General features: G+C 37.9%; 1 protein-coding gene across 1 annotated transcript in view; it reads left to right on the top strand.

The window, feature by feature from the left end:
- Window positions 1-24,298, top strand: part of GRXCR1 (glutaredoxin and cysteine rich domain containing 1) — a 38,403-nt gene extending 14,105 nt beyond the window's left edge. Inside the window, exons 2-4 of the mRNA XM_036382450.1 lie at window positions 14,479-14,718; window positions 22,025-22,090; window positions 24,005-24,298. Coding sequence (XP_036238343.1) covers window positions 14,479-14,718; window positions 22,025-22,090; window positions 24,005-24,184 — 486 coding nt within the window. The 3' untranslated portion in view covers window positions 24,185-24,298. The remainder of the gene's footprint in view (window positions 1-14,478; window positions 14,719-22,024; window positions 22,091-24,004) is intronic.
- Window positions 24,299-27,494: the final 3,196 nt, after the last annotated feature.

Below are 27,494 nucleotides of genomic sequence, written 5' to 3'. Positions count from 1 at the left end.
GCAGAATTACCACCAAAGTCTGAATATGTAGTAGGATTAAACATTCCCTCCCAAGAGAAGTAAACATATTTGAAAAACCTTACTCATATTGTTAGAGAGAAATCCCCAAAGTAACTTAAAATGTCAACTGACAGTATGGAAAATAACTATGCCACAAAAATAACTAGTCATTTATTCAAATATTTCATACATACATTCAAATATAAGAAAGTCTATAGGCATTAAAAGGTCCTTTTTGGTCAAATGACCAAATTCTAAGTAACTAAACAGAGCAATTTCAAGTGGACCTACATGCTCCCTCCTTCTGTTTCCAACCCCTCTTGTTTTGAGTAGAACCAGAAAACAGAAAGGCCCTGAAGGAAAAAAAAAAGGCAAAAATTGAACAATGTTTTTTAAACTAGAGAAAAAGTTCAATTTTATCAAAGTTCAATTTTCATTTCACTCTGTATTTATTCCTGCTGCTAGTGATAAAAGATAGAAGTGAAATAAACACTGATCAGCTGTTGAATAATAATTATTTTCATACTCCTACACATAACTGTTATCACCAGGTGGTAACTCATAACTGTTAAGTAGTAGGAAATTAAATGATGTAATCTAGGACAAATCTTCTAAGAGCAGAGACTTATTCTCAGATTTCTGGGATTATGGTTTTTTTAGAATTGTGTAAATAATACTAACATTCTTCTCATGACCCATCTGGGATCCATTGTTTCAGTTCTCTGGTCCTCCACACTGTTTACAGGCACAGCTTCAGGTAGGCAGATGCAATGCAGCTCAAGGCATACATTTTTAATTTACTGATAGCAGCATTTCCTTAGGTGACATGCTGTAGACTTTTTTCCCCCTCTTTTACATTAATTAGTTTCTGTTTGCAAGGTACAGTGAAACAACAATGACCTTCCAGTTTGCCTGTTCTCTAATTATGTGTTGTCTGTTAGTAGACACAGAAAACATATAGGAATGATAAACTGTGAATGATTTTTAATTTCACATTTAGTTTGACTTCCCAATTTCTGGCCATTTTAAAATGCCTGTATCTTACTCATGTCTGAGGCACATTGCATAAACTGTTATGCTGCTGTTCTGTGAGCAAAGTCTTCAGTAAACTGTCTCCAGATAAACAGCTGAAAATAGTCAAAGTGGAAATCAGCTCTTTCCTTGTCCTTTCTCATTGATGTAAAAAGTCATAAACCCTCCCTGGGATAATTTAAAAGCTGGGTCCCCTTAGTTTTACATGGATCAGACATGTTACTATAGCCAAAATGAGTCTAATATGTAATGAAAATTCAAGCCAAAATTTAGTCCTAAATTAACATATCTCCAAATGCTCTCAGGATTTATGCAACAACATAATGTTTGTGTAGACATCAAAACTGTGTGCAATCCTCTCACAACATTAGTCTTATCTGCCAGAAATAATATTCTTCTTGCAGAAGAGGGAATTTTCAGTTTGACCACTGATATGCAATGTTTCACAGCAGGTTTCTTTGGACTGGGTGTGAATCTTATTGCAAATTATTTACACATAATCAAGTACTTCACAACTTCTGTGAATTTTGATGATTTTTAAAAGAATTAACTTATATCAAGCAGTACAGGAGATGAGATAGAAAATGATGATGAGTGGATATTGGGATTTAATGGGTAAAACACAATAGGTTATTGCTGGTGGAAGCAAAGGTCCTCCCCTCTGCTCCCCCTTCCCCTCTGCTCCCCCTCCCCTCCCTATTCTGTGGATATAGTTGAAAAGATAAAGCTAACCAAGAGCCAGAACTAGTAGAAACCAAGGTCAGGGCAAATGATGCTGAGTTAAAGTAATTAATTTTCAGAAACTCTCAAGCGGTAATTACACAAGCTCTGTGACTGTGAATACAGGGAATTGGCTGGAGGGAAATAAAATGGGAACACTGATATTGTAGAGGGAATTCAGGAGATAAATGCTTGTGGAGAAAACTGAGTTTGCCTGTGAGATGCTGGAGAAAGCTCTCTGGTATCTGTATTCATAGAGATATCTTGGAGGGAAATGGAAGAGCTGTGATTCCAGTTTTAGAAATATTGTTTTGGAGCCTGAAAATCCAATGTGTTGGCTGTGGAGAGACTAAAATAATTTTAAGTGCTTTGTATTTTCATTGTTAAGATGATTAGGTACATGTGTCCAATCGGATTCAGAGAATTCCTCAACAAATCTACCAGAGAGGGAAGCAATACTTTGAATTCAACACATTTCAGACATAGACTGCAACTAACTGAATGTGCCAGAAGAGCAGAGTTCATCTGAAGTGATGGCATTGTACATGTTCTATGGCAATGCAGGGTAATGATCTTCATACAAAAGGGCAAGGTACTTGTGACACTTTCAGTGAGTACAGTTGTCCAGAAACCAGGAAACTGTGCTCACCACAAATGCCCCAGGTTCCATCTGGGGACATCTTTCTGCTTAGTGGTGTGAGACCTCTGGTGGGCTTCTGTCCCATTTTGCTTGATTCATTACATGCTCAGCCCTACTCAAACATAACAAGGAGGTGCCATCTACTTCTGAGCTGGTGCCTTGGAAATCAGTTCCCAGCCACCCCTGCAGCCCACCTGAGCACAGGTTTGTAATTTTGACCTTATGTAAAGCTCATGAAAAGGTAAGGGCCTCACTAAAATCAGCTCCTTAATAGCTGTCAGAAACCTCAACTGTGGCAGTGAAGTATTCTGTCTTAAGAGAATGAAGCCAAAAGGGAGAGGCAGCAGAAAAAAGGGTTTCACATGCTGGGAGTGTAAGAGGAAATAAAATCACTCCTGGAGGCCTGGCAAAATTTGGTGTTCATTTAAAAACTTATTTAAAAATTAATCATTTTGACATGGAAGAGAGATGAAGAGCAATCAGGCTTTCTGGGGGAAAGGGAAGCTTACTCTGCAATCTGGTCAGATCTTTGAAGTAAAGAAAGAAAAAGGGATGAGGGAAACATGAGTTTTCAATTACAACTTGAATTCAGAAGTTTTGGCAAAGACAGATGAATGGGAATACGCAGGAGGTTATTTTAACACTGTACTTCAACCACACTTGCTGGTGACCAACACTGAGTTTAAGTCTTTTGTTCATTCTTTTGATTACAGCTTCAAAATACCTATATTTTAACTGCATCTTATGGTGAATTATCTTGGTAACTTTTTTTAGCTAAAAGAACAAACCTTAGTGTAATTTTCACCAGAAATTCAGTTCTGATCTCAAGGTAATCTGAAGTTTTGCCAAATTTGTGCTGTTTTTACCATTTAGTTTTCCTGAATTTCACTCTTTATCTGTACCTGACTGGCACAGTCTAGTTCTTAAGAGGTGGTAATAACATTTAATAAGTACTTCCAATCAGCATTTTTTTTATGCAAAGACCCAAGAAGCAAATCAGAGGGCTAATATATCCTATAACACTGTTACACAATTGTGCAGAAGTATGGTTTCAATTTCCTGATCCAATGATTACATCAAACAAAGAAAAAATGTTTATATTGCCACTCAGATTGTTCAGGTGAAAGCCATTTATCAAACATAGCAGATAAACATCAGGAATAGTAGCTTATAAATCTCCTACAAGCACTGCACCTGGGGGAAACAAATGTTTCCCTGGTTGGATGCCAGGTTACAGAACATTACAATCAGCATTGTAATACGGAGTAGGCACAGAGGGGAAATATGGCATAAGCCAATGCCAAAGAAAGTTCATTTTTAGGACAGGTGTTGACTGGAGTTTGCAAAATGTGGAATCACAGAATCATAGAATGGTTTGCATTGGAAGTGACCTTAAAGATTATCTAGTTCCAACTCCCTTGCCATGGGCAGGGACGCCACTTGCTGGACAAGGTTGCCCAGAGTCCCATATTGACAAGTTCTCTGGGCAATGTCATGTTTTGTATAGGTCAAGGTAGATATTAAGCACATTAAATATACAGCCATGACAAGCAAAAAGTACTTATCAGAAACAGGAGCATTTTCCCACTGAAAAGCTGAGCTTGTTTTGCTGGAAATAAAAAAATTTATGGTCTAGTGTTGTTTCCTGTCTCAAAGGAACCATTTTGAAAATACTGTATTAATAAGTAAAGTAATCCCAGCACCTTGTCTCTTGTATAGCAAATTGTGTAACTCCTAAATAAACTGATGAGGGAAGAAGAGGGTAATATAAGAACAGGTTGTTTGATCAACAGCATCAGAGCAACAACTAACTTTATTCTCTCCTTTCCTGATGAGTTTGTTTCAGAAATGACAAAATTTCAGTTACTAAACTAACAGATGAAAAAACAAGGCCAGAATGTGCCATGGCCCTCTCACTGAAGGCTGAGAAACACTCAAGCTCTCAGTGGAAATGAAGATCAATGTCAGAAAAAGCAAGTGTACTTCCCATGTGGCCTGAGCCCATTTTGCTCACCTGACAAGAAACCACGGTATTTGGTAGAATGCATCCACTAACTCCCATGGAACTTTATCCAGGTGAATAGTCACTAATGTGTACTCAAAGAATTGTGCTTCAAGAGATAGAAACTAATTTTATGAAGTATGCCTCCAGTCAACCCTCTTAATGACAAATACATTCTTTTTGCCTAGTATATTCTAGGAAATACTGCTGTTTCACTCACTTTATTTAGTGAATGCCTTGTAAAAGAGCATTCTCTCTGTCACATTTACAAGGCTGAATCTTGGTTACCAATTAGAACTGGTTAAAGGTCTTGAAATGCATGTGTATTGTTAGCCAAACAAATAGATATAATCATCCCAGAGTAATTCTTTCCATACCTTACAATGATTGGTAAACTCAAAGGAACCAAAGAAATGGGACAACACCCAATTCCTGATTTGAAGTGCTACTTACTTCAGGAAATTTTTTGCTATAGAGACATATTTTGTAGGAGAGATCATAATGAGGCTGAAAAGTTGTGTATGAAGTTTCAGTTGTCTATTTTGGTATGAGATCCCACAGCGCACTTTGAAAATGAAATGGAATGTTATCATATGCCTTGCTGAAACTTGGCTTAGATATTTTCTGACTGCTGCCTTAATGTTGCACTGGGAGGTTCCTGCTGTAAATGGCAAGGAGTTCAACCTGTCTGTTCTCAGAAAATTATTGTACATTATTTTTGGCGATTGTGATGGTTGATGGAAATTTTCTGAAATAATTTTCTTGTGTTAATGATGTTAAGAAAATTGTACTATGCTGGATTTTGTGTTGAATTTTTCTGATGTGAAAGTCATAAAGATGTAGTGGTAGGATTATGGGGAATAACTTCCAACAGGAGAGTAGGTCTGGATTAGATATTAGGAAGAAATTCTTACTTTTGGCAGTGGTTTGCCCAGAAAAGTTGTGGCTGCCACATCCCTGGAAATGTTCAAGGCCAGGCTGGGTGGGGCCTTGAGTGACCTGGTTTAGTGGAAGGTGTCCCTGCCCATAGTATGGGGGTAGACTTTGAGGTCTACTTCCAACCCAAACCATTTTATGATTCTGTGATTTTCTTTGGTAGTGGAAATTTCAAGGTTATTGGCAGTCCATCTTTTTACAGGCAGAAAGACTACGTGTTGGACCATGTGGCTGGCTCTGATGTTGTATTGATACTTGTTTGGTGCTCCATAGTGTTGTGTTTTGCTTGATGCCTTTATAAGGCTAATGTGAGGGGAAGAGGACACTAGTAAATTGAATCAAGCAGCTCTATGCAACAATTAAGGGGTATTCAAATAATAGTACCAGCTCAGCTATTACTTCTCTTAGCCTCTTCCCTACACAGGAGGCTCTACCTGAAGGGGCTTCATACAAATGTCACAGGACAGTCTAGGTGCACCTTGTCTGGCTTCTGCTGAATACAGGAATGCTTCAAAGAACTGCACAATGGGAAAGGAGAGTGTTGGACACTCCTTGTTTTGGTTTCTAGTGTCTCATGTAAACTGCTGAGAACTTAACTATTTTCAGTAGCTCCTGCCCCTTCCCCTTCAATCTTCGTAAGGAGTGTCCTTGCAGAGCAAAGAAATGCTTCTTCTCTCCTACCAGCCAGAGGAACATTCCAAGGGTCTTCCCAGAGGCTCTCTCTTTTTATTATTTGTGAAGAATTTCTTGGAGATGTCAAATTGGTAAATATGAGGTGAGAGAGAAATAAGGACTGAGCAAGCAAAAGAGAAACATGCATTGTATTACAGCATTTCTTCCCAGGAGAAGTGCAGACTAGTTTAGAGTTAATCACAGGTTTGTTTCTGATTTTCAAATATTTCATTTTGTCCTATCATATGCTGAATGGCATAAATACATTAACAAGAAAATACTGATAGAACTTCAGCACTTGATAAATAAAATACAATTAGACATGGACAGATAGTGATCTTCTTTCAACTAATTTGAACATATTTTTCATTTATTTGAAATAAATTTTGCCCTGGCTGACTTCACAGCATTGCTGTGCCCTGTTAAACAGGAGCTGCTTTTACCCCAGAGTCAGAGCTAGACGTGCATCACACAGTGTGACTCCAGAGGTGACAGGGCAGAGGCAGCAGGGTCTAGCAGAGACCATGAGCCCTGGGGAGATAACCTGCTCCCTTATCAGAGCTCAGGTCACCTGGGAGCAGGCTGTAACCTGGTTGTGAGTGTGTGCTGGGTGAGCAGCAGTAAGGACACTGAGGGTGAGCTCAGCTGTGGTCTTTGTACCTTCTGAGCCTGCCCATAGCTGGAGCACTACAAAGAGCAGGGAGGGGCCAGGTCATGCCCGTACTCCTTTGCTGTGGTATTATAAGTATTTTTTTCTGCTTTGAAATGAAAACACTTTGATATCCCTTGAAAAGAAGTCTGTACTGAATATATGTGGAAAAGCCTGCAATGGCAGGAAAAGAGACATGATGTTATATTGTATTATTTGAGGAACAGAAAGGGTAACACACACACTACACATGATGTCAGAGGATGGAAAGACTTCCTTTTGGTTTTTCATATTTTAGCATACTGACAAGTGATTTTAGGATAAAAGGAACACTATAAATATCTTCCTTTGACATCCCCAACATTGATGTACAGTCTGAAAAGTACAAATGAATTACAAACATATATAAATATGCTATACCAATATCTGAGGTATAACTGCATTCTGAATCTATTTTACACTACAGTTGAACAATTTTGAGGATGTCAACCTTCAGGAGGTAAAACTGTGCTATTTTACAATCAGCAGAATATGTTGTATTCGTAGATAAGAGAGACAAAATAGCGCAGGTGTTAGAAGATCAAAGAATTCAAGTTGTTGGTGTATCACAGCCCTTCCCAGTAACTATGCCCAGCTCCTCAGAGTCATCTAGCCCTTTGAAATGCAAGCAGGAACAAAAGAGTTGTTTCTTGTCCTGTGTTACAACAGGCAGAGGAGCCTGGGCTCCTACACAGCTTTTGGAAACCAAGGTATTCCTTGGGCTGCTGTTTGTGTGTGAGGTGAGTTACAGCACACAGCCCAACAAAGCCACACAAGTATTTGTGCTATTTTAAAAGCTGAGAAAAGCAGTAACCTGGCCCCTTTTTTTGGAGAAAGCAAAGCTAGTATCTGTTTGGGAATGTCCCAGACTCTTTAGCTACCTTGTTTAGGAGTGCAGCTCTTGATGGCCTCATTTGTAAATTGGTCTCCATGGACCTTCCCAAGAGTCATGAGGATGGATACTGGTGATATCATTCCACTGCCCTGAGGGGTCAAAGGTGGCAAGTCCTACAGTCCCTTTAGCTGCCAAAACTGCATAAGGAAAAGTACAGTGTTATTTTAAGAGAAGGCCAGTACATGCTTTCACTTGAGTGTTCGAGTGCTGTGTTGCAAAAATCAGACTTCATTCTATCAAGCTTTTGTAATATGCTGAATTTAATAAAGTTCTGAATTTTACCAAATATTGATGTAGTGCTGGGTCCTTGAAGGCAATGCAAACAGGACTGCAGTCTTAATACATTAAAGTACTAAAGAGACAGCATAGATTCAAATTTCCATGTGTACTCTGCTTTGCTGTGTGAGAGCACATAAAGGGTTGGACTGCAAACAGTGAAGTGGAAGGGAATGTGGTTTCATATGAAGAATTCACACCTTGGCTGGGGACTGCTTGCAACAACTTCGGTATGTGTGAACAGATCTTGCCAAAGAAAAACATTTTACTTTGGTAGATGAAGTCAGTGTGTTGGAAGACGTCTTCTGACCAGCAAATCAATTTTTCCTGAAAAATGGCATTAAAACTTTAATTTGAACCAGCAACCAACAGACAGAATGGACAGATTCATAAACACCATTAGCATTGTTCTGTGTGGTTATGATGGCAAATATTGTGGTTTTTGCTTGAACATAGACCTTCAATCTTCAGCCATCTCATTCAATTGTTGCATGTTTTCATATAAGCAATGACTTGATCAAAAGTATGTTTTTCATAAAATGCTGTATATTTAAAAACATGTATGTTCTCACAGATTATCATGCAGAAAAAAATCGAAACATTTTGGTCATAGCTTTTGACTTTCAAATTATCTTTCAGAATAACTACTAACTACTAACCACTTTTAATATATATTTTAGAAATCTTTTAAACTGCAAAAGCTAGTAAAAGCTTTTAAATATTGCAGAAATTAAATGCCTAAATTTTGGTGCTTTTTTCCTGCAGAACTTCTTCAACAAGAAACTCATAGCTATTTTCTTCCCTTCATTTTCTGAGTGTAAAATAAAACCAGAAAGTTCAAACCAGATTGTGATCAGTTTATTGTTAAATCACAATTCTTCTTTCCACTCTGTTAATGATACAAATTCAAACTATAAATTATGTAATGCCAATTATGAAGTAAGCAGCTTAATTCAAAGTTTTTAGATATGCAAGCATACATACAATATATGCATGTATGTATATTTATGTATAACTAGTTTTCTTCTGCTCAACATTTTTGTTGGATCATGAGTGTTGCATTTACTCACTGAAGCATCTCTGGCACAGGGTTTGTAATGTGCTCTAGATTCCTGCCTCAGCCTACTTAGTGAAGCAGATACTTCTGCCAGTCTGATAGTATCTAATTACAGAGCCAAGGGGTGCATAATTCAGCAGAACTCTCTGAGATGTTGAAAGATGATATTGTGAGACAGAGAAGGGTATATCAGCCCTTGATTTAGGTCACACAAGCAATTCAGTACTGCATAAATAACATGTTGAGTGGTATACCTGAACACAGTAAAAACCTTTAAAAATGTCGTATATGATAAAGCATTTCAGCTTGTATTGAGTACAAAGTACTATAATTTTTTTTCATTTATGATTTTGTTTTTTTAAAGAATCAAATGTAAATTTCTGGGTCATGCTTCTATTGAAATTAATGATCTATGTATGTAGCTATTCTTTTCAACCAATGGGTTTAGAAGACATTTATATTTTCTTTCTAGAGAGAGGATTAAAAAAAATGGAATGACTACTTTGGTAGTGTTGCTCTCATGGTTTTCATTTGCAACCAAATAAAAATGAGGCTAACATCATGAGTACAGTATTCCTCTCACTGATGGACTTGTCTGTTTAGTTGTTTACAGACATGGTCATATACAAAGGTTTTCAAATTTCACCACTGTTCTAGGAGCAATCACTTTATGCCCCAAGGGATACAGTGGTTCTTACACTACAAGCAGAAAAGCCTTGGCTTGGACCACTAATAGCTATTAGTCATGCTGCAAAAATATCCATGTTAAGGGTTTTGGTCCAAAGATAAAAAGCCACTCAAAGTCACCAAACAGACAAAAATGCTGTAAAATATATTAAATAAAATCTATAGTGTTTAGAGAGTGATTCATGGCAAATATGCTGAAGAATTAATTTGGTATTGTTATTCAATTGTTAGTTTAATAAGTTTCCCCTCCCAAAGAGAAGAGAAATATCTGCTCAGACTGGCGGGACTGGTCAGGGACAAGGTAACTGTGAGACCAACAGAAAAACATGGACACTTCTGCTGCTGCTTCAGTTGCAGCTGGACCCAAAGATCAGGGATCAGATATGGTGGGGAAAGTCTGAACCCAAAAATATTAATGAGATTAATGGTATTTATTTGGCTTTCAGAAGCACCAGGAAACACCTGACTATTGTACTGTTTTTTCAGAGCTACTGAGAAGTCTGTTGTTATTATTGTTGAGGCAACTGTTATAGGAAAAAGGTAAATTCTCAAAGACAAGTTTTAGGAGCATGATTCTGACATATTTCATATTTCTGAAGCCCTAGTAATACAAACCATTTTTTTTAAAGAACACTCCAAAATTTTCAAACAACTTGAAGACTAGAAGATTCACATATTCTCTAATGTATTTGTTGTACAGTTACATTGACTACTAGGATTTCTTCTAAAAAAGGTTCAGGATTTCAGTGACCTTTTCTCTGTTTTATCATTTACTTTGTTTTGCAACTTTGTTATAATTTACTTTGTTTGTTTTATTGCCTTTTTTTTGTCATATTTTTCATATTTTTATTTCTATATTTAGAGTCTACTACTCTTGCTCTCTCAGTGTCCTGACATTTTAGGTTTTGGTTTATCATCTGATTTTAGTTCTGTATTTTCAGCCCTTTTTCAGTCCCCAGAATCCCTTAATTTTGTTCCTCATCTGCTTGCTCTATTAGGACTTCTCTTTTTAATCAGCAATTTCTTCCTTTCTTTTGTGGTGCCACTTGATAATGACCTCACAAATTTAGCCTCATGGATGACATCCCTCAATATTTGCCCAGTTAAGGATTATATTGAGTCAACCATGTCAGATGGATGCCAGAGGGATGGCAGAGGGATAGATTTCCTCCAGCTGTACATCAGGACAGGGCTTTGAACAAACTGGTCTAGTGGGAGGTGTTCCTGCTCCTGGCAGAGCTGTTGGAAGTAGGTGATCCTTAAGGTCCCTTACAACCCAAACCATGATTATATGATTTGTATGATTCTATGATTTGCAAAAGCCCTGACTGACCTGGTAAAGAAGTCTGGGAAAAGACAGAGTCAGGAACAAAGTAACATTGTGTTTTTTTCATCTTCAATCATGAACAGGATGAAACTGTTGAAGCAATTACTTTTTCTCTCTAGACAGAAGAAAAGGGCAGCTGTTTCCTAGGCTGGAAGTGTTGTCAGCTCTGCTATGAAGTGATGCAGGTTGTGCTGCTGCTGTCGCTGGCTACTTGATTCTCCCAAGGAAACTGCAAGCTCTTCAGGCTGAGGCAGTAAAGGAGGATGTGCCCTTAGACTCTTGGGGAGATGGTAACATTGGGCTGCTAAACTAAGGGCTGTAAATGATGTAGAAGACTACTACTAAAGCAACTTTATTTCCTCCTGAAAACTTAAGTCTCTTCCTTGGCAGCCTTTCCATACAGGCACTTTCTCTGAATCACAACCCTGGCCCATGTGCACAGGGTTTCCCTGAATATGACACAGTAGTTGCCACCTTAGGTCAAATGGTATCCATAAGTGTTGCTTATAATCAAAAGAGAAAAAAGCCTTGCAACAGTATTAGAATAGTAAAGTAAAAAGGAGACCTTTATTTGGAAGCTTCCAGGTGTCCCAGTGATGATGGGCACACCTGGCTGGATTTCTACAAATTTTACAAGGTTGATTAATTAGGATATCTAATGGATATGCCCAATAGGAGATTCAGTTGTCCCAGTAACCCAGCCCTGGGTCAAGCTCTTGGCATTGGTCCAAGGGCTTCTTTGCCCCATTTCTTGTTATGATGTCTCAGATTCTGCTTGGAAAGCAAAATGTGTTTCTTGTGGGCCATCTTCCTGACAATAAGACTAAACTGTATTTCTGGAATGTACCTTATTGTTCTAGTATCTAGGGGGAAAGGGTAGGAAAAGTACTGTAGCTACAGCCGTGCATTAGCTATTCGAAAAGCTACAAATATATGAAAAACATATAGAAAGCTTAGGGATCGTAAGCTTCTTGCTTCAATGAGAATTTCACCAACAAGTGCAAATAAGAGGTTAATATAAATTCCTCCAAATCTTTTGATATATTAATCTGTCCAACTTCCACAGCTTTATTAAAGTTTTGTCATACCCATTAACCAGAGAATAGCCTTCTGTTTAATTTCACCTAGAGTTTTATATGCATTTGTGAGTTACATGAGGTGATTTGAATTTCAAATTTGCAAAGCAATATTGTAAGAGTTCATTTTCGAAAGTGTCTTTCTTTTCATTTGTTTACATTGCTTGTTATTTATTATGGTTTTGCCACAGTTCCAACCTAGGAAGGAAAAGCACAGTGTTTACTGGTTTACTTCAAGAGTGTATTCTGGTAATTAAATATGACAGTTTCCAGCCTCTATATTGCTTAGAAAAATAAGAACTAATATAGATTATAACCCCCCTGTTGTTCATTACCAATGTGGTTTTCAGACAGGTGGCAAGAAGGATACCTTTCCATGGCAAAAGTCCTTGCAAGGACAAGTCGTGTACATTTGTAGCACAGAAAACAAAGGTTCTGAAGAATTGTTTAATCAATGTTCTTGATACTTCTTTGCAGGCCAAACAATGGTATTTCTTCACTGCCACATTAAGAAAAAAGAAAGGAATAAACATAAAAGTGACTCTTTGTACACCCCTTCCACTTGATATCTTTCCGGATCACTTTACAACTTTCCATTTTTCCATCTCTTCAGCTGCTTATTTATATGCTGTAGGGACACCACAGTCCTGATGCCTCACCAGATAATGACTGTCTGTACCCATGCTGCCAGCCTCTGGTGTCTAGGAACAAGCACAATTAGAGATTAGAGCTATGGAGGAACAAGAGCTTCCCTCCTGTTGAATAGTTTTGCACTTCAAAATGTATTGTCACTCCAAAGAGGAAGAAAGGAGGAATATGTGAAAGTTTCTATTTAAGAACTTCTTTTGGTTGCTTATGAAAACAACAAACTCCTCTTCCTTCAAGCAGCCCATGTGTGGTTACTAAAATATTTTGCAGTATTTATGTAGAGTACTTGTCTTTTATGGAGAGAACGAGCTAATTCCCTTGCTTGGAATGTGTGAACGATATGCTGGAGGAGACTCATACTGCAGTAGCAGTGCAACAGATTTTCAACCTATAAACAGGCTGCAGAAAAGTATCCCATTTTTATAAAACTTATTATTAAAACTGGATTTCTGACATCCATTCTAAGAGAAAAAATATTGACCTATCACAACATTGCTCCTTTCCTGAATGGGAGATGAAAGCCGTGGCTACATATGTTGGCAATTACACCTCCAGTGTTCTGCAAGAGATCTGTGAAATGCAAATATTTTTCGTGAGAACTCTTTACTATATGAAGAACCTTGTAAACACTTCTCTAAGCAGAAGATGCTTTTTCAAGGTTTTTTTTTGGTATTCAAGTAGTAAGTTAAATCATGTCTGTTTATATCGCACAATCTGCAATAACATCTGCCCAATTTAACAGCTATGTTTTTATAGTTAATTAATGAGATAGGTAAAAAATTATCTATTCACCCATCAAGGTTCATTTTCCATACAGTGCTACAGTGTAGTAGAGGTATCCTTGCTTTTTGTTTTCTAATTTGTGTTTTGACTCCTGGAATACTGATGAAATAATTAAATATAATTTGCTGAATACAATGGATAATTAGGAAAGCTTGGAAATTAGCAATCTTTTAAAAAGCTGGGATTTTTGTTATATGTTTGAACATAATATCTTTATTTAGAAGAATGATTCTCAGGCTTCTCGAAAATCTATCACGCTCTCTGGGGGAAATTAATCCCTGTAGTATTTACACTATCTAATTGTTGTCATCCTAGAAAGGAAAGAAACAGCATAAACTTTTACATATTGGAAAGTGGGGGTTGAATTGTAGTGTGAAACTTTTTTCCAGCTAGCTGCAGTAGGTTTTTGATTGGACATTGAACACACAAAAAATATATTTTTTACTGTTGTTTGGACGTTAATTTGCTGAGGAACTACATTAAAAATTAGGGATATATCTGTACCTTCTGCAGTCATAATCTAGTTCAGCATGGAGGTCTAAAGTACTCTAAGTAGTTAATCTTTGGTCATGGATGTACTAAGGCTTAGGTTAGGCTCTTGTCTTGAAGCAGATTGCCAATAACATCTAAGCTAGCAAGTTTAGTCTTAGTCTGGGTACTATCAAACTCTATGCAAACACAAGTGACTGTGTTAACAGAATCAGACATCAGCAGAACAGGGTCAATTTATTCCCATTTGGAAGTCCATCAGGATCTAAAATGTCTCTATTTCTTGAAAATATATGTTAACTTACCATCTCTAAGACTTTCCAAAAAAGTCAAGTTGCACATTACTTTAAGAACTTAAATTGCCTTAAATTGCTGTTTTCAAGAACTTTCTTCTTCCTGTTCCATCTTCACATTTGAATAAAAGTTGAAAGTTGGATTGTGTTTTTAAGATGCTGTTTGTTTTTTTTAAATAATATTTTAAATAAAATTACTCAATACTTGGAAGATATTAACCCTTTGCTTAATGTAATGGGAACTATTTTTTTTCCAGGTCTCAACTGTCCCAGAGTTTGGCCGCATAGTAATTTATACTACCAGTCTTCGTGTGGTGAGAACCACTTTTGAAAGATGCGAACTGGTTAGAAAGATATTTCAAAATCACAGAGTTAAGTTTGAAGAAAAAAACATTGCTCTGAACAGTGATTATGGAAAAGAACTAGATGAAAGATGCAGAAGTGTCTGTGAGGTTCCCTCACTCCCTGTTGTGTTTATTGATGGCCACTATCTTGGGGTAAGTAAAGCACGAACCTATATTTTATTCTACAATTGGGAGGAGCAGATGAAAATCTTGATGAATGAGAAGGAGGATTTTTAGAAAATTGCCTACGATGCTGCAGTGATGGTAACAAGCTAAGACAGAAATTCTTTTGTAGTAGCACTGCACAGATGGAGATCCTCACTGATAAGTTTGATCTGAAGATGCAAAAGATAACCAGGGAGTAAAAGGCAATAACACATCTAAGATATCTGCTTCTTAAAAAAAAATTTTTTATTTTGTAGTTGAAACCATGAAAATCTAGAGAAATTGATTTTTTTTCCTTATGAGAACCTGTATGTGTGATTGGCTCAGGAAGATGGATATACATAGCATAAACCTGTTATTATTAATATCTGTGTTGAATAAGTGACTAACACTTTGGATTGTCAGACTTTAAATATACATTGAATTTTAGATGATGCAGTCTGTATCAGGATCTGTAATCAACTGAACATTTTTTAGATACAAAATTGATTAATACTTTTTAAAAAGCCCAGCTGTAGAAGAGAGAGAAGAAGAGGCCAACACTGTCCTACTGTAAGACATTATCTCCAAATGGAAAGTCCCAATTTGTACAGTAGTGTTCTAGGTCTAGAAGCCTCCTGACATTCAAAATCACTTTTTCATTGAACATGTATATTTGAAATATATTTCTCCTGAACAGAAAAAAAAAATCAAAATAAAAAGATTCTGGAAAGTGGCACAAAGAAAACAGTTTGAAAACTCAGAGAAAATACTTGCCTTGAGTGGTAAAAAGCTAGCAATTAGCACCAACTGCGAGGCTCTGATTTGTGAAGGCAAACTATATTTAAGCACAGAGAGGTTACTGTGTTTGCATCACTTAAAGCTTTCATTTTCACAAAACATTTAAGTAACAAAATGCAGTGTAACCAACAATCAGGGATAATAAATATTGGGGCTGTATGAACACTTTCTCCTCTTTTTCACCATCCCTTCTAAGATTTCCATGTGTTCTGCATGAGTTAGGCTTCCCTGAGCATTATAACAAATGCATTTGCAGTCAAAGGCCTTGCCAGACCACTAGAGCAGCTGTAAAACCACCTGTGTGCAGAATATTAGCAGACACTGATTTTTACTTCATTGTAGAATATGCTTTTATCAAAACTCTGATTTGGAGAGTTCTCCAGTCAGTCATGAGTAAAAGTGCTATATTCAAGAGCAGTTTAAAATTCAACAGGATTCACATGAAGATTTGTTCATCTAATTATTATGTTAAAATTGTAAGTACTGAGTTATGATTGTCTCCAAGAAAATCTCAGTCCACATATGACCAATTTGTCAAAAGAATTCAGATAAGATACTGAAACTGATTAAATAAATTATTTTCTTAACTGGAGGAAATGCCTGGATACAGTAACTTTGGCATGATGGATGGCCCAATAAGTCACTACCAGTTGGGGGATTTTTTGTTTGTTTGTTTTCAAAGATTGTGAAAAACTTGTTTTCTAAAAGAGGAGTGACAGTGTAAAACCCAATAAAATTTCATTAAAACTCTCTAAGTACTGTATGAGGTTATTTAGAGAGGTGTAGAAAAGAAGACAAGTGAATTAAGAAGATAGCTTACTATGGAAGAGACAAGTCTACCTTCTGTAGGTAAAGAAAAATGAAATAATTTAGTGCTCTGATCTAGACACATTTATTGCAGCAGGGAAACTACAATTACATTGTTTAGCACAAGAAAACTGAAAGCATTGGGCTGCTAAAAACCAGGAAAACCCCCAGATATGGGGTATGTTTTCCTGCTTCTTTTCCTTTTTTTTTTTTCCTTAACTTGATGTACACTGAAGTTAGCTGGAAAAAAACTTAAATGAGTTAATTAGAGTTGTTCCATGTAAGAGTGACATTATTTGTGGAAAAGCAGCTTTGCAGGCAGGGAACAACGCATGAGACAGCTCCTCTGCTCAAAGAGAGCTCATGGCAGCGTGTGCCTCGCCCCGCCTCGTGCACAAGGTCTGTGCCCCCATGCTCCCCACTAATTCTCATCATGGGAGGCACTGCTGCTTGCTGCAGCACCGCTCTGGGGTGCTTTAGCTGAGAGGAGATGTGCTTTAGCACGATGAGGAGGCCAAGCTCAGTATGAGCAGGGCAGTAACTTGGGCAGTGCTCTGCGGCTGCTGTGCTGGGGAAGGAGAGCCCCTGCACGAGCCTGTCACTTGGACAGCCTGAAGGGACCTGTGTGCCCTCATTCTGCTGGGTAAATGTGGCAAGCCCCGCTATTTTATGGCACTTATTTCACTGTCTTCATATGTCTTCACAAGAGAATCTGAAATTCATTCATTTAGAGAAATAAGGAGGTGTGTGTGTTGAGAAGGTCTGGAAATGAAGTATTCCCCTCCAGCTCTGTCAATTTGCCTTCAGAAGCCAGTGCATCCTGACCCCAAAGGCTCCATGTTGGCTGGAACCTGTGCCAGGCTTGTGTTTCATTCAAATGCAGTCGAGAACTAATTAGAGAATTTGGTCTCGTTGGTAACATGGATATTTCTATAATGCTTTTTATAACAATTAAGTTCTGATATGCAAATGAAACACAGAAATCCCAAAGCCTGGTGTGTCAGTAAATAAATCATGCATTATTTTCCTTTTTTTTCTCTCTCTTTTTTCTTTTTTTTCATTTTGATTATTTTTTTCCTGAGAAATCCCTCCCTGAAGGAGATTGCATGGAGCAGTACAAAGGAGAATCTATATTGAGCTATGCAGCTTTCAATGAGTCATAATGAGAAAAAACCCCAACCCTGAAATAAAATATGAACAGTTTTGAAAGGTGAAAGATTATTCTTAATGAGATAAAGGTAACAAAAGCACCAAAACCCAGCATATGTACATCTGATAGAGAATATTGTACCCAAGCTGTTCAGAAGCACAGACAAAGTTGTTTGAGCATTGCAGGCTGTGGGGATAAATATTCACAGTGCTGTGGAATTTATCATTGCCTGCACAGGGACAATGAAACAAATCCATGACTTGGGCAGAAGCAATAAAAAAATCATATTTAGCCCCTGTCAAGGAAAGTACTGCATGCTGCAGTACAGCGGGGCTTTTAATCTTCTCCTTTTTTTCAGGATTGAACCATTGTATTTCTTGACACACACTGTCTAAATATCAGTCTGTCAGGAAATTGCTGTTTCTTTCTGCTGCATGCTCTTTACTGGCTGATCTAATCCCTTCTTTTCACCTGAAGTTGTCTCCATCTGAAATGGAATTATGCCATCTGCTGGGATACCAGAGCAGAATAAAAAATTGCTTCCAAAAAAGAGAAAGCCTCACAGAAAAAAATTAATGGAGCATTCATTTACTCTTATAAACTCATATACTCTTGGTAAAGGGATGCAAATAAAACAGGCAAATAAGTAATTCTTTGTAAATCTATTAACTCACAGGATAATATTTTAAAAATACATGGGTTTTTTCTCACTTGAAATATATGATTGAATTCCAGCTATACAAGGGAATCTTGATTTTTTTTCAGATATGTGAATTTATGACTGTTTTTTCTGAAGAAAATATCATCTGTTTAGTTTTCCCAGCTAGAATGAATCCAAAACAGCATTAGATTTTTAGTAAAATTATTTTATTTGACACATTGGCTATAATCCTTTCCAAAGAACAATGAGACTGTTTTTGTAACTGACTTTTAGAAAATATGTGTGTAAAATATTTTTTTGTGGAGCAGGAATTAACAGTTTCCTTTCATCTGATTTCCAGTGGCCATATATATTTAATTGTTCTTTGGGTCTCTTTAAATGCATTATTCTGGTATTCACTTGATGGGAGGATATGAATGGCTCTGCGCCAGTAAAACTCTAATTTAATTATTGCATTCAGTCACCTAGCATTTTCCCACTTGTTCCCTCCATTTTGCAGTTTGACATGTCAGGAAATGCAGGGCTCCATTGCTTTTTACACATCAACCTTTCCCATTCTTTGCATACCAAATCTGGGCTTTCTGGTGCTGGTACTATATTGCAGTGTCAATTTTCTCAGTTTATGGGCAGATTTCCAGGCAGTTATTTGTACCCCCTGTGTCCCTGCTGCCAGGGGGCCCTGGCTGTGAGAGGTGTGGGCAGAAGGGAGCGTGAGCTGTGGCAAAGATGGGACACACAGAGCCCAGCTCCTCCTTCACTGGAACATCCCAGTGAACAACGTGGGCCAGCGATGGTGAAGTGTGTGAGTGCATTTTTGCTGCCTTAACAAGAGGCCTTGCTTATGTGCTTAGCAAAATAGGAAATTGGGCATGCAATTTATCTGCACTGCAAATGTGTCCACAAGAGGGATGGTGCGGGGCCTCGCTAATTCTTCTCAGCATATAAGGAATGATGTGGAAGAGAGGCTGCTTCCCAAAAGCTGCAGGTATTCTAGTAAAGCCAAATGCAGAGCCATAAATCTGTGTTTGTTCCTTGATGAGGAATTACCTCGTGGAGATGGTAATGATTTATATCCAAGATAGGTGGCAACAGACAGGTTTATTGACCAGACAGAGTTGGGGCAGTAGAAAACTTAGTGGACCTTGTCCTAGTTCTACAGTTAATGGAAATTTAAGATTTGAAATACGATGTTAATTTCTGGATGTCCTCAAGGAAAAATTGTGAAAATAATTTTATTAATTAAAAGGATCTGGAAAATATGCTGAGTGATTTAGCCAACTTTGTGACATTTCCTTGCCAATGGAGTATCTGGCTACAAACTCTGGACTCCTCCAGCAAAATTCAGCAAAGAGAGATTCAGCAAAATTAGTAGATACAGGATTCACAGGCTTCTGCTTTGAAATTTAAAAAAAAAATGGGTAAAACCCCTGAAAACTCACTTCTCACTGAATATTATGCTTATTGCCCCTCATACTCCTTATGCTACTCTCTGGAGGGACAGAGTCTTTAAGGCTTCGCATACTTTTCTGAGTAATTGTGGACTGAGCACAACCTAGGAAGAAAAAGAAAGGCATCACTTTCTGGTCAGAAAGCACCTATTGGACTTAACAGCTGTGTTAATTACTCTATTAATTATGGATCTATAGCAATTATGGATTCTGTGTGTTAAGACTCAAAGATCCAGAGGGAAGGTTAACCTCCACAGACTTTTACTTATATTTCACTTGGGGCAGCCATTAATCAGAGAAGTCAGAGTGGCACTTAAAAACATTGATAGCCATTCTGATGTTTGGGTTTTAATTTAAAAACCATAGCTTTCTACTTTGTAAGGCACACAGCTGACTGACTGAATGTCATCAGAAATATAAATCCTTTAAAATATAAATCTATAATGGGAAACCTGTCAAACTTCTAATTACTGTGTTGTAAAAGCCAATTAGCATTATACAACATCACAGAAACGTAGGGCAGAAGTCACAGCAATGCTTTTCCCTGTGGCAACAGAGAAGAGAACTTTTCCTAAAGGGAGCAAATTGAGGTTTGTCCAGCTCAAGGAATTTGGGGTGCTGCAATTCCATCATCAATAAAGTTGCAAATCCTTAATGACTCTACTTCAGAAGAGCAGCACAAGCTTTGCCTTAAGCTGCTGCAGTGTATTCAAACCCTAAGCTAATACTCCATGGGCTGCCTTGGCCATGTTGTGCCAACTGCTCCCATTGCCTGCTCCTCTGTGTGAAAGCAAAGATGAGAGAAAAAGCATGAAAGGGGCCAACAGACTGCTAAACCTGCTCTGCTGGGGACACAGACAGCCTCATGCACATGTTGGAGCTGGTGCACTCACTGCCCATGATCTGCAATGGATTTCAGTAGAAAAGTCAGCACAATCAGTCTGGCTCATGAGACCCCTCTCATCTTCTGTGACTAATTAAGTACAGCTAATTACCTTGTCTGATACTGTTTTTAAAATATCTCTCTTGAAAGTATAACACTGTAAGAGTAGTGTCCACTGAAAAAGTGGCTTTCCACATCCACTAAAATATTAACATTTTCCTTTTTAACTAAAATCATCAAACACAGAGTCAAAAGTGCGCTGTTTTCTCACAAACCTAAGCAAAAAAGACTTTCTATAGGGAAAATAACCTTAGTAGGGTGTCATAAAAAGAGCTTTGAAAGGTTTGGTTGCCTTTAGTTGGCTTTTGGGCTACACACTTGTAGCCTCAGTAGTCCCAGCAAGGTTCTGTGAATGGCTGGACACTTGGAGGTACTTTAGAGTCACACATATATTCCCTGTGCTCACGAGCAGCTTTTCCTGTACCTCCCAGAAACTGGGAGAGGTGCTGGTGAGGAGCTGGGGCTGACCATGGGCAGCTTAAACTAATGGCACATCTGAGATACGTGCCAGCATCCCACTGCACCTCAGCCCTGTGCCAGTGTCCCAACACACCCTTTAGTTAAGGCTGGAAGCAAACTCAAAGACAAAATTGAACAATTTGGAAATGCAGGGACGAGCGAACTGGGGCAGCACAATGGCATGAACTCACCATGGGTGAAGATGTGGCCAATTGCCCCGGCAGTAAGGCCTGTGTAACTGTTCCTCAGTTTCCTCAACTTTTGTTGGTTTCTGGTTAAAAGTGTCTGCAAGTATTTCACAATATTTAATATTCAATGAAATTCATTCCTTAAGTGAAGTATAGATGTTCAAATGTGGTGCTCTAATTGGAAGAGAAAGGAACAAGAGTTCCATATCCTCCCTAACACTTGAATTTTTTCTGCAGATCTCTTAGCATTTACTTTCAGGAGGAAAAAATCCCCAACACTTCAGTAGAGCTTTATCTCAGGACACAGAAAACCTAAGAGGCCTAATGCAGTCAGACTAAATTATTACATACTGTTGTGTCTGACTTTAATGTTGTTAGAGTTTTTTCATTAGTCTTTTTCTCCTTTTGTTATACATTAGGTACATTATCTCTTCATTCAATGCTCAACTGCCAGAATATTTGAAATACAATCTCCTCATTTTGCTGCATTCACTGATGTGTTGTATATTTATAAAATAGTAATTTTTTGACATAATAACTAGAAATAGTTTTTATTCTGTCAGGAAACATACCCTGTAAAATAAGGGGAAGATAGTCAGAATTTGCAAGCTGTGTCACCTTTTACAGAAAAGGGAATATGATACTTCACATTGCTAACGAACTTTAGGCATTACTATCAGACCTGTGATTAGATTCTCCTCTCCTTCTAGCTTTACTAAGGTTGACCTAATTGCAATATAATTACTGTGAGTCAAATTTGTCCTCAGCCTGTTTAAAGTTGCAAGTCCAAATCTTCTAATCATCTCTGGTTTTTGCATGGTAAAATGCCTGACATTTTTCATCTTCTTTTCCTAATAGGGTGCTGAGAAAATTTTACTAATGAATGAATCTGGGGAACTGCAGGATCTCTTAACCAAAATTGAGGTAATTGTATTTCTGCAAATAAATGTAGGGAATATACATTTGCTATTTGTAATCAAGTAGGTTTTCTTTTTCACTATTTCCTTTTCTTCTACAATAAACTGATGAACCCAAATGCTTTTTTTGTTTTACTCTTTTTTACACCCTGTTCAGGGGTGGAGGCCCTAAAACGTTATTCTCAAACTGAATGTGTCTCCTAATCTTGGGTCAAAGAAGTACATATATAGGACAAACAATGTCAGACTGCAGAAAACTGATAACTTCTCACTTAATACAATCACTGCTTCACTGCCTTCTGGTGGTTTTTTTTGGTGTGTTTGGTTGGTTTGGGTTTTTTTCCCTCTCATTTAATTTTTTCCTCAAAAATGGGTTTACTACAATTGTAAGGGGCAGCCTGTTTTCTTCATTGCTGGAGATGCCAAAAGTCATTCCAAAAATTGCCATCTGTTCAAGGAGGAAATGGCCATTGCTCCAGAAAATGAGCTAAAGCAATTTTGCTTTGTTTTTGTAACCTTTGTTAGCTCTCTTAACTACATCCAAAGGTATCTGTATATTTCCAAGCCCAACAAGCAATAATGAATGTAAAGATTAAAAATATTATTCTCTTAAGATTTTGAGATTATTTGCAATAATGTTCAATAAAGTAAACAATCACCAAAAATTACAAAAGATGGGAGCACACCTGAGATAAAAAGAATGTTAATTTTACATTAAATATTTCCAATTGTTGTCCCTGGAAGGGAAGAGCTGATAGTAATAGGAGCTGTTTGCCTTGTGAAGAACAGCAAGTTTATGAGCTACAGAACAAAAATGCCTTGTTTGCATGTTCATCTGTTTTCAATAGGTTAATGCTGTTATTAATGGATTTGCAGAAATATTTTCATTTTTCTTGATGGTGCTCCAGGTACTACATTTTTTGTGGGTATTTTACTGTACTCTGGTAATAATTTGTCACTAATTTGTAGTGATACATAATTTCTCAGACTGACAGTAGCAGGAATTGTATGGATTTTTGTTCTTTATTTGTGAACAAACCTGCAAAGTCCTTACTCAGCAGTGCAATGCTAAAGCAGGTGGTGGTAAGTACCCAAAGTGGCATACCTTTCCTTTCTCTGATTTGAACTTTAATGAAATTGTTAAATAAACTAGCCAAATTTTCAGTAAGTGAAACTTAAAAGTGTCTTTGAAATCTCTTCTTCTATGCACCGCTGTCTTTAATCCAGTAAGAAAATAGAGTAAATTTATTGTTTTACTTGGGAATTGGGACAATGGAGAGGCCTCGAGCCTTCCTTGAAGCAATTTTCTCTGGGTATAACTGTTGGACATTGATGATCTTTCTTCTTTACTCTTAAACCTTCAGCATTCTACAACCATAAATTTGAGAAGACCACTTATTTCCTTGAGTACCACTTGTCAGAAGCTATGAATGGCTTTTTGATATCATCACCTTTAACTGTAGTAGGTATAATATGCTCAGCATGAGCATGCAAATGCTGAAAGTCATAATATATATCTTAATGTACAGCACAGAAAACATAACATCAGCATAAACTGCCTGGAGTTTGGATTCAATCATCTCAATACTTCCTAGATTTAATCTAGACCTAAACAACATCCAAGTAATGCATGCAAGCTATCCTTTAGCTTGCTGTTTTGGCAAGTGTGAATGCAGGCTAGGGAGGTATTAAGTGACCAATGAACCTTCAGTGAGCCTCTCTGACATTGCATGTGGATCTGGCCAAAGGAAAAGGCAGACTTACTGCTCTTCCATGGTGGTGCCATGGGATGGGGGGGTGGGTCTTGCCCAAAATGGGACCCAGGATGTGTATTTTCAGCTGGCCTGGAGTCCTCTTTGTCCTAGACCTTATGGTGGTTGATGAGGTAACCATGTTTGTCTTTCTTTCATTCTTTGAGCAGAGAGTGCAGCATCCTCAGGAGTGCCTCTCTTGCGGGGGCTTTGGTTTCCTGCCGTGCTCAGCGTGCCATGGGAGCAAGATGTCCGTGCTCCGGAACTGCTTTACGGACTCCTTCAAAGCCCTCAAGTGCACTGCCTGCAACGAGAACGGGCTCCAGCGCTGCAGGAGCTGTGCAGGCTAAAAATGGCACCTCCACATGTAACAAATTTTATGGTACTGCACCAGTTTGTAATACAATTTTTTTTTAATTAATCCATTTATCCAAAACAGTCAATAAAAATCCATTTGTTGTATACTTCTGTTTTGAGCGTTTGAGCTTTTTAATCTTTGATTGTCGACCATATCGTGAACTCTAAAATACATCTTTCTAGTTTCCTTATAGAGAGATTTGTAATCTGGAAAACTGATCACATATACCAATTCTTTCTTCTTCTATATGGGATCATCAGCAGTCATATGTGTTTTGAGTAATGCCCTCAAAATTACAGCAAAATGAAGCTCAAACTTCAGATCATTGAGCAGTGCTGTTTTCAAATTCAGTGAGAATAAAGATTTTGTAATGTGGACTTGCCCAAGATTGTTCCACACAGCACTTCCCTGAAAATTCATTAGGGCTGAATTCAGTCCTGAATTCTATGTGGCAACAGAAGAATAGAAATATTTCTTGAAAATCCCATGAATCAACTTTCTCTTTTAGTACTGCTTTCTCTTTGTTACAAAATTATTGTTATTAGACAAAGTTATGTAAACATTTAATATGGTAGATGTTCATAACCATGGTAGTATCTCAGAGCTTTATGATTCTATTTGTCACAGTAGATCTTATAATGATTCAGTGAGAACACCTGACAGCTTTATAAATTGCATATAAAGTAATAGAGGATGAGATTTCAGATTTTTTAGCTTAGTAATTGTTGAGGTTCAATGACTAGCCTGACATGATTGTTTCAGGGCATCTGTTCCCCAGGAAGGCCCAGGTCTATGGCCAGACAACTCCAGTACTGTAAATACCTTTGCCAATTTTAGTGGTTTCCCCAACACAAGCACAAGAGAATTAGTCAGCTATTAGTCTCAATGGACTGTGGGCTCTCCACACTGAATACATTCCAGTTTGGAAGTGCATTACCATTCATGCACTTCCACAGAATACTTTTTAACAGGGTAACTTTAGCAGCATTCACCAACTGCTCATTCTGACATTGCACATCTGCCTCATGTTACTGCTGCCAGTCTGTACTGGCACAAGGAGTAGAAAGGTAGTGGAAACCCCCTTGCTGAAATTGGTGTTGGCTAGAAAAGGCTTTCCTTGTAGTCATTTCACCCTGCCCAAGCTGCATTAGCAAGTGTTGAGCCATGTAATTTATGTGTCTTTCCTCATTCTTTGTAAAGTTGTGCTGACTGGGGTTTAGGGAGATGCAGTTTGCTTTACTAGATGTTGTTTACTCTGGTTGGGTACCCCATTTCCCTTCCCTCTTTCCCATATAACCATCCTTAATTTCCCTGTGATGAAAAGCTCAGGTATTCTTCCAGTATTTTGGGCACAGCACAGCTGTGGTATAAACCAGGACAGCCACAGCTGCACAGAACACGGCCTGCGAAAACAAAACACTCTGAAAACCTTTGTTTTTCTGATACCTTATTTTCCTTACTGAATCATTAGACAACCATCTTTCCTCCACCTCTCTTCCACTTGCTGTGTCTAGAGGTGGTAGTTGGTGCTGAAGAGTTGGAAAACTTGAGCTTACTTATCTCTTTCAACATTTGAATCTAAGGGACTTCTACATATTCTATTGCATGTTGAGTGTGCAGGCTTGAAAGTGCTGGTACGATCCTACTGCTCCTACAGATTCTACCTTAAGGCTCAGAGGGAGCATCTGGGTCTTCAGCATAACATGAGAGAGATTAAATTTTATACAAAGGTCATCCATAATTCTTAGCAGCATCCCAGCTATAAAATTCTGAATTGCAGATGTGCTTACTTTTTTACAGCATGGGAAGGAAGAGAAGAAAGAAAATACATTACCTTTCTTTTATTTAATAGTTGTGCGCCTTCTATTTCTGGTTAATATTGCAGTCCAGACAGGTATGATACAGAATGAAAGGCAGCAAAAAGCAGAATACTGATGATTAGAAAGTCATCATTTCTGATGCATGAAAACAAACTTTTTTAGTTTTTAACTTGCTATGGATCTAGAGAGTGAGAACACTCTCAGTAGTGAATATCAAACTCAAGATGGCATACTCAAATTCATCCTTGAGGGAAATTACAAGTGAAGAAAATGCCAGTGCATTTGTGGTACTGTAATCCCACAGCCTTCACCCCTGAGAGGACCTATTGCCTGATGAGATGGTTCATATCACCATTCACCCACATATGACCAAATTGCTATGCCTTGACAAAGTATGTTAAACATTTTCGGTTTCACTGAAAACAAAATTTCTTCATTGACCTGGAAGAAGGATTTGAAGCTGATTTTCTTGACATTCAGGCAATCAGAAATTACTTCCCTTCAGAATGAAACTAAATTCCACTAAATCCCACTTCTTTCCTGATTCATCTCCAGGGCCTGTAAAAGAAATCTAGAGGGACACTCCTAGCCAAGGCTCTAGCCCTTCAGAGGCACCTAATGCCAGTGAGCAAAGATAAGGCAAAACCTCCTTAGTTTTCTTTTTAGAAGGAAAAATTATGAAAGCAAAAAGTCAAGTTTTGAAGAATCTTTTTTCCCCCCCAAGGATCTTTATGGGAGACACAGGACACCCAATGCTAACAAACATAGTATTCTTCAGGCACTGAATGTTTGTCAGTGTACTAGAAAAGGATTTTTTCTCTTCTCTCTCATCAACTGAATTGCTAGCTTTTTCTCTCCAGCTGTATTTTTCTTGTAACAGCCTCCGTGAAAAACAAAACTTTTTTTTTTTAAAGTAGATATTTTACTGTATTGTTTACAATCTCTGCTAGGGTTTTGGGTCTGGCTTCTCAGCTCTCCCCAGCCATCCTAGAAACACTAAGAGTGGCAGAATGACAGCATTACAAAGGCAAGCCCAGGAGCCAGTTGAGAGATATGATGGTTTCTAGTATAGCAGATGCATCAGGCAGCTAGCAATATAGCTTTTAAGTCAGTCTGAAATAAAAAAATGAGGCATGCAGGTCTGTTCTGATTTACACCAGTAGTACATCTTTACTTCCAAGGAGTTAGCAAATATCTCCTCTGCTCTAACAAATAGGACTCATCCAACTGCATCTTTATAGGAAATTTTCTATTTCTAAACGCATCAAGCTCTGCTTGTCTTGTTTCTAGCCCTCATGGCAAGGCTGAAGTATGGATCCAAGTAAATGTTCTCTGCCTGACAGCTCAGCATATTGGCCTATATGAGAGCTGTTATCAGAGAGCAAGATAATCCTTGGGCTGTTTCTTTGCAAAAGTCTTCATGAGCTCAAGAAAAAGAATGTGAGTCTTCAGCTTGCAGCACTCTTTCCAGTGGACTACATA

Source organism: Molothrus ater, chromosome 4 (assembly GCF_012460135.2).
Source record: "Molothrus ater isolate BHLD 08-10-18 breed brown headed cowbird chromosome 4, BPBGC_Mater_1.1, whole genome shotgun sequence".
In the NCBI taxonomy this organism is placed as follows: domain Eukaryota; kingdom Metazoa; phylum Chordata; class Aves; order Passeriformes; family Icteridae; genus Molothrus; species Molothrus ater.
Note: the sequence above shows the minus strand (reverse complement) of the source record. Positions and strands in the feature narration are given on the sequence as shown.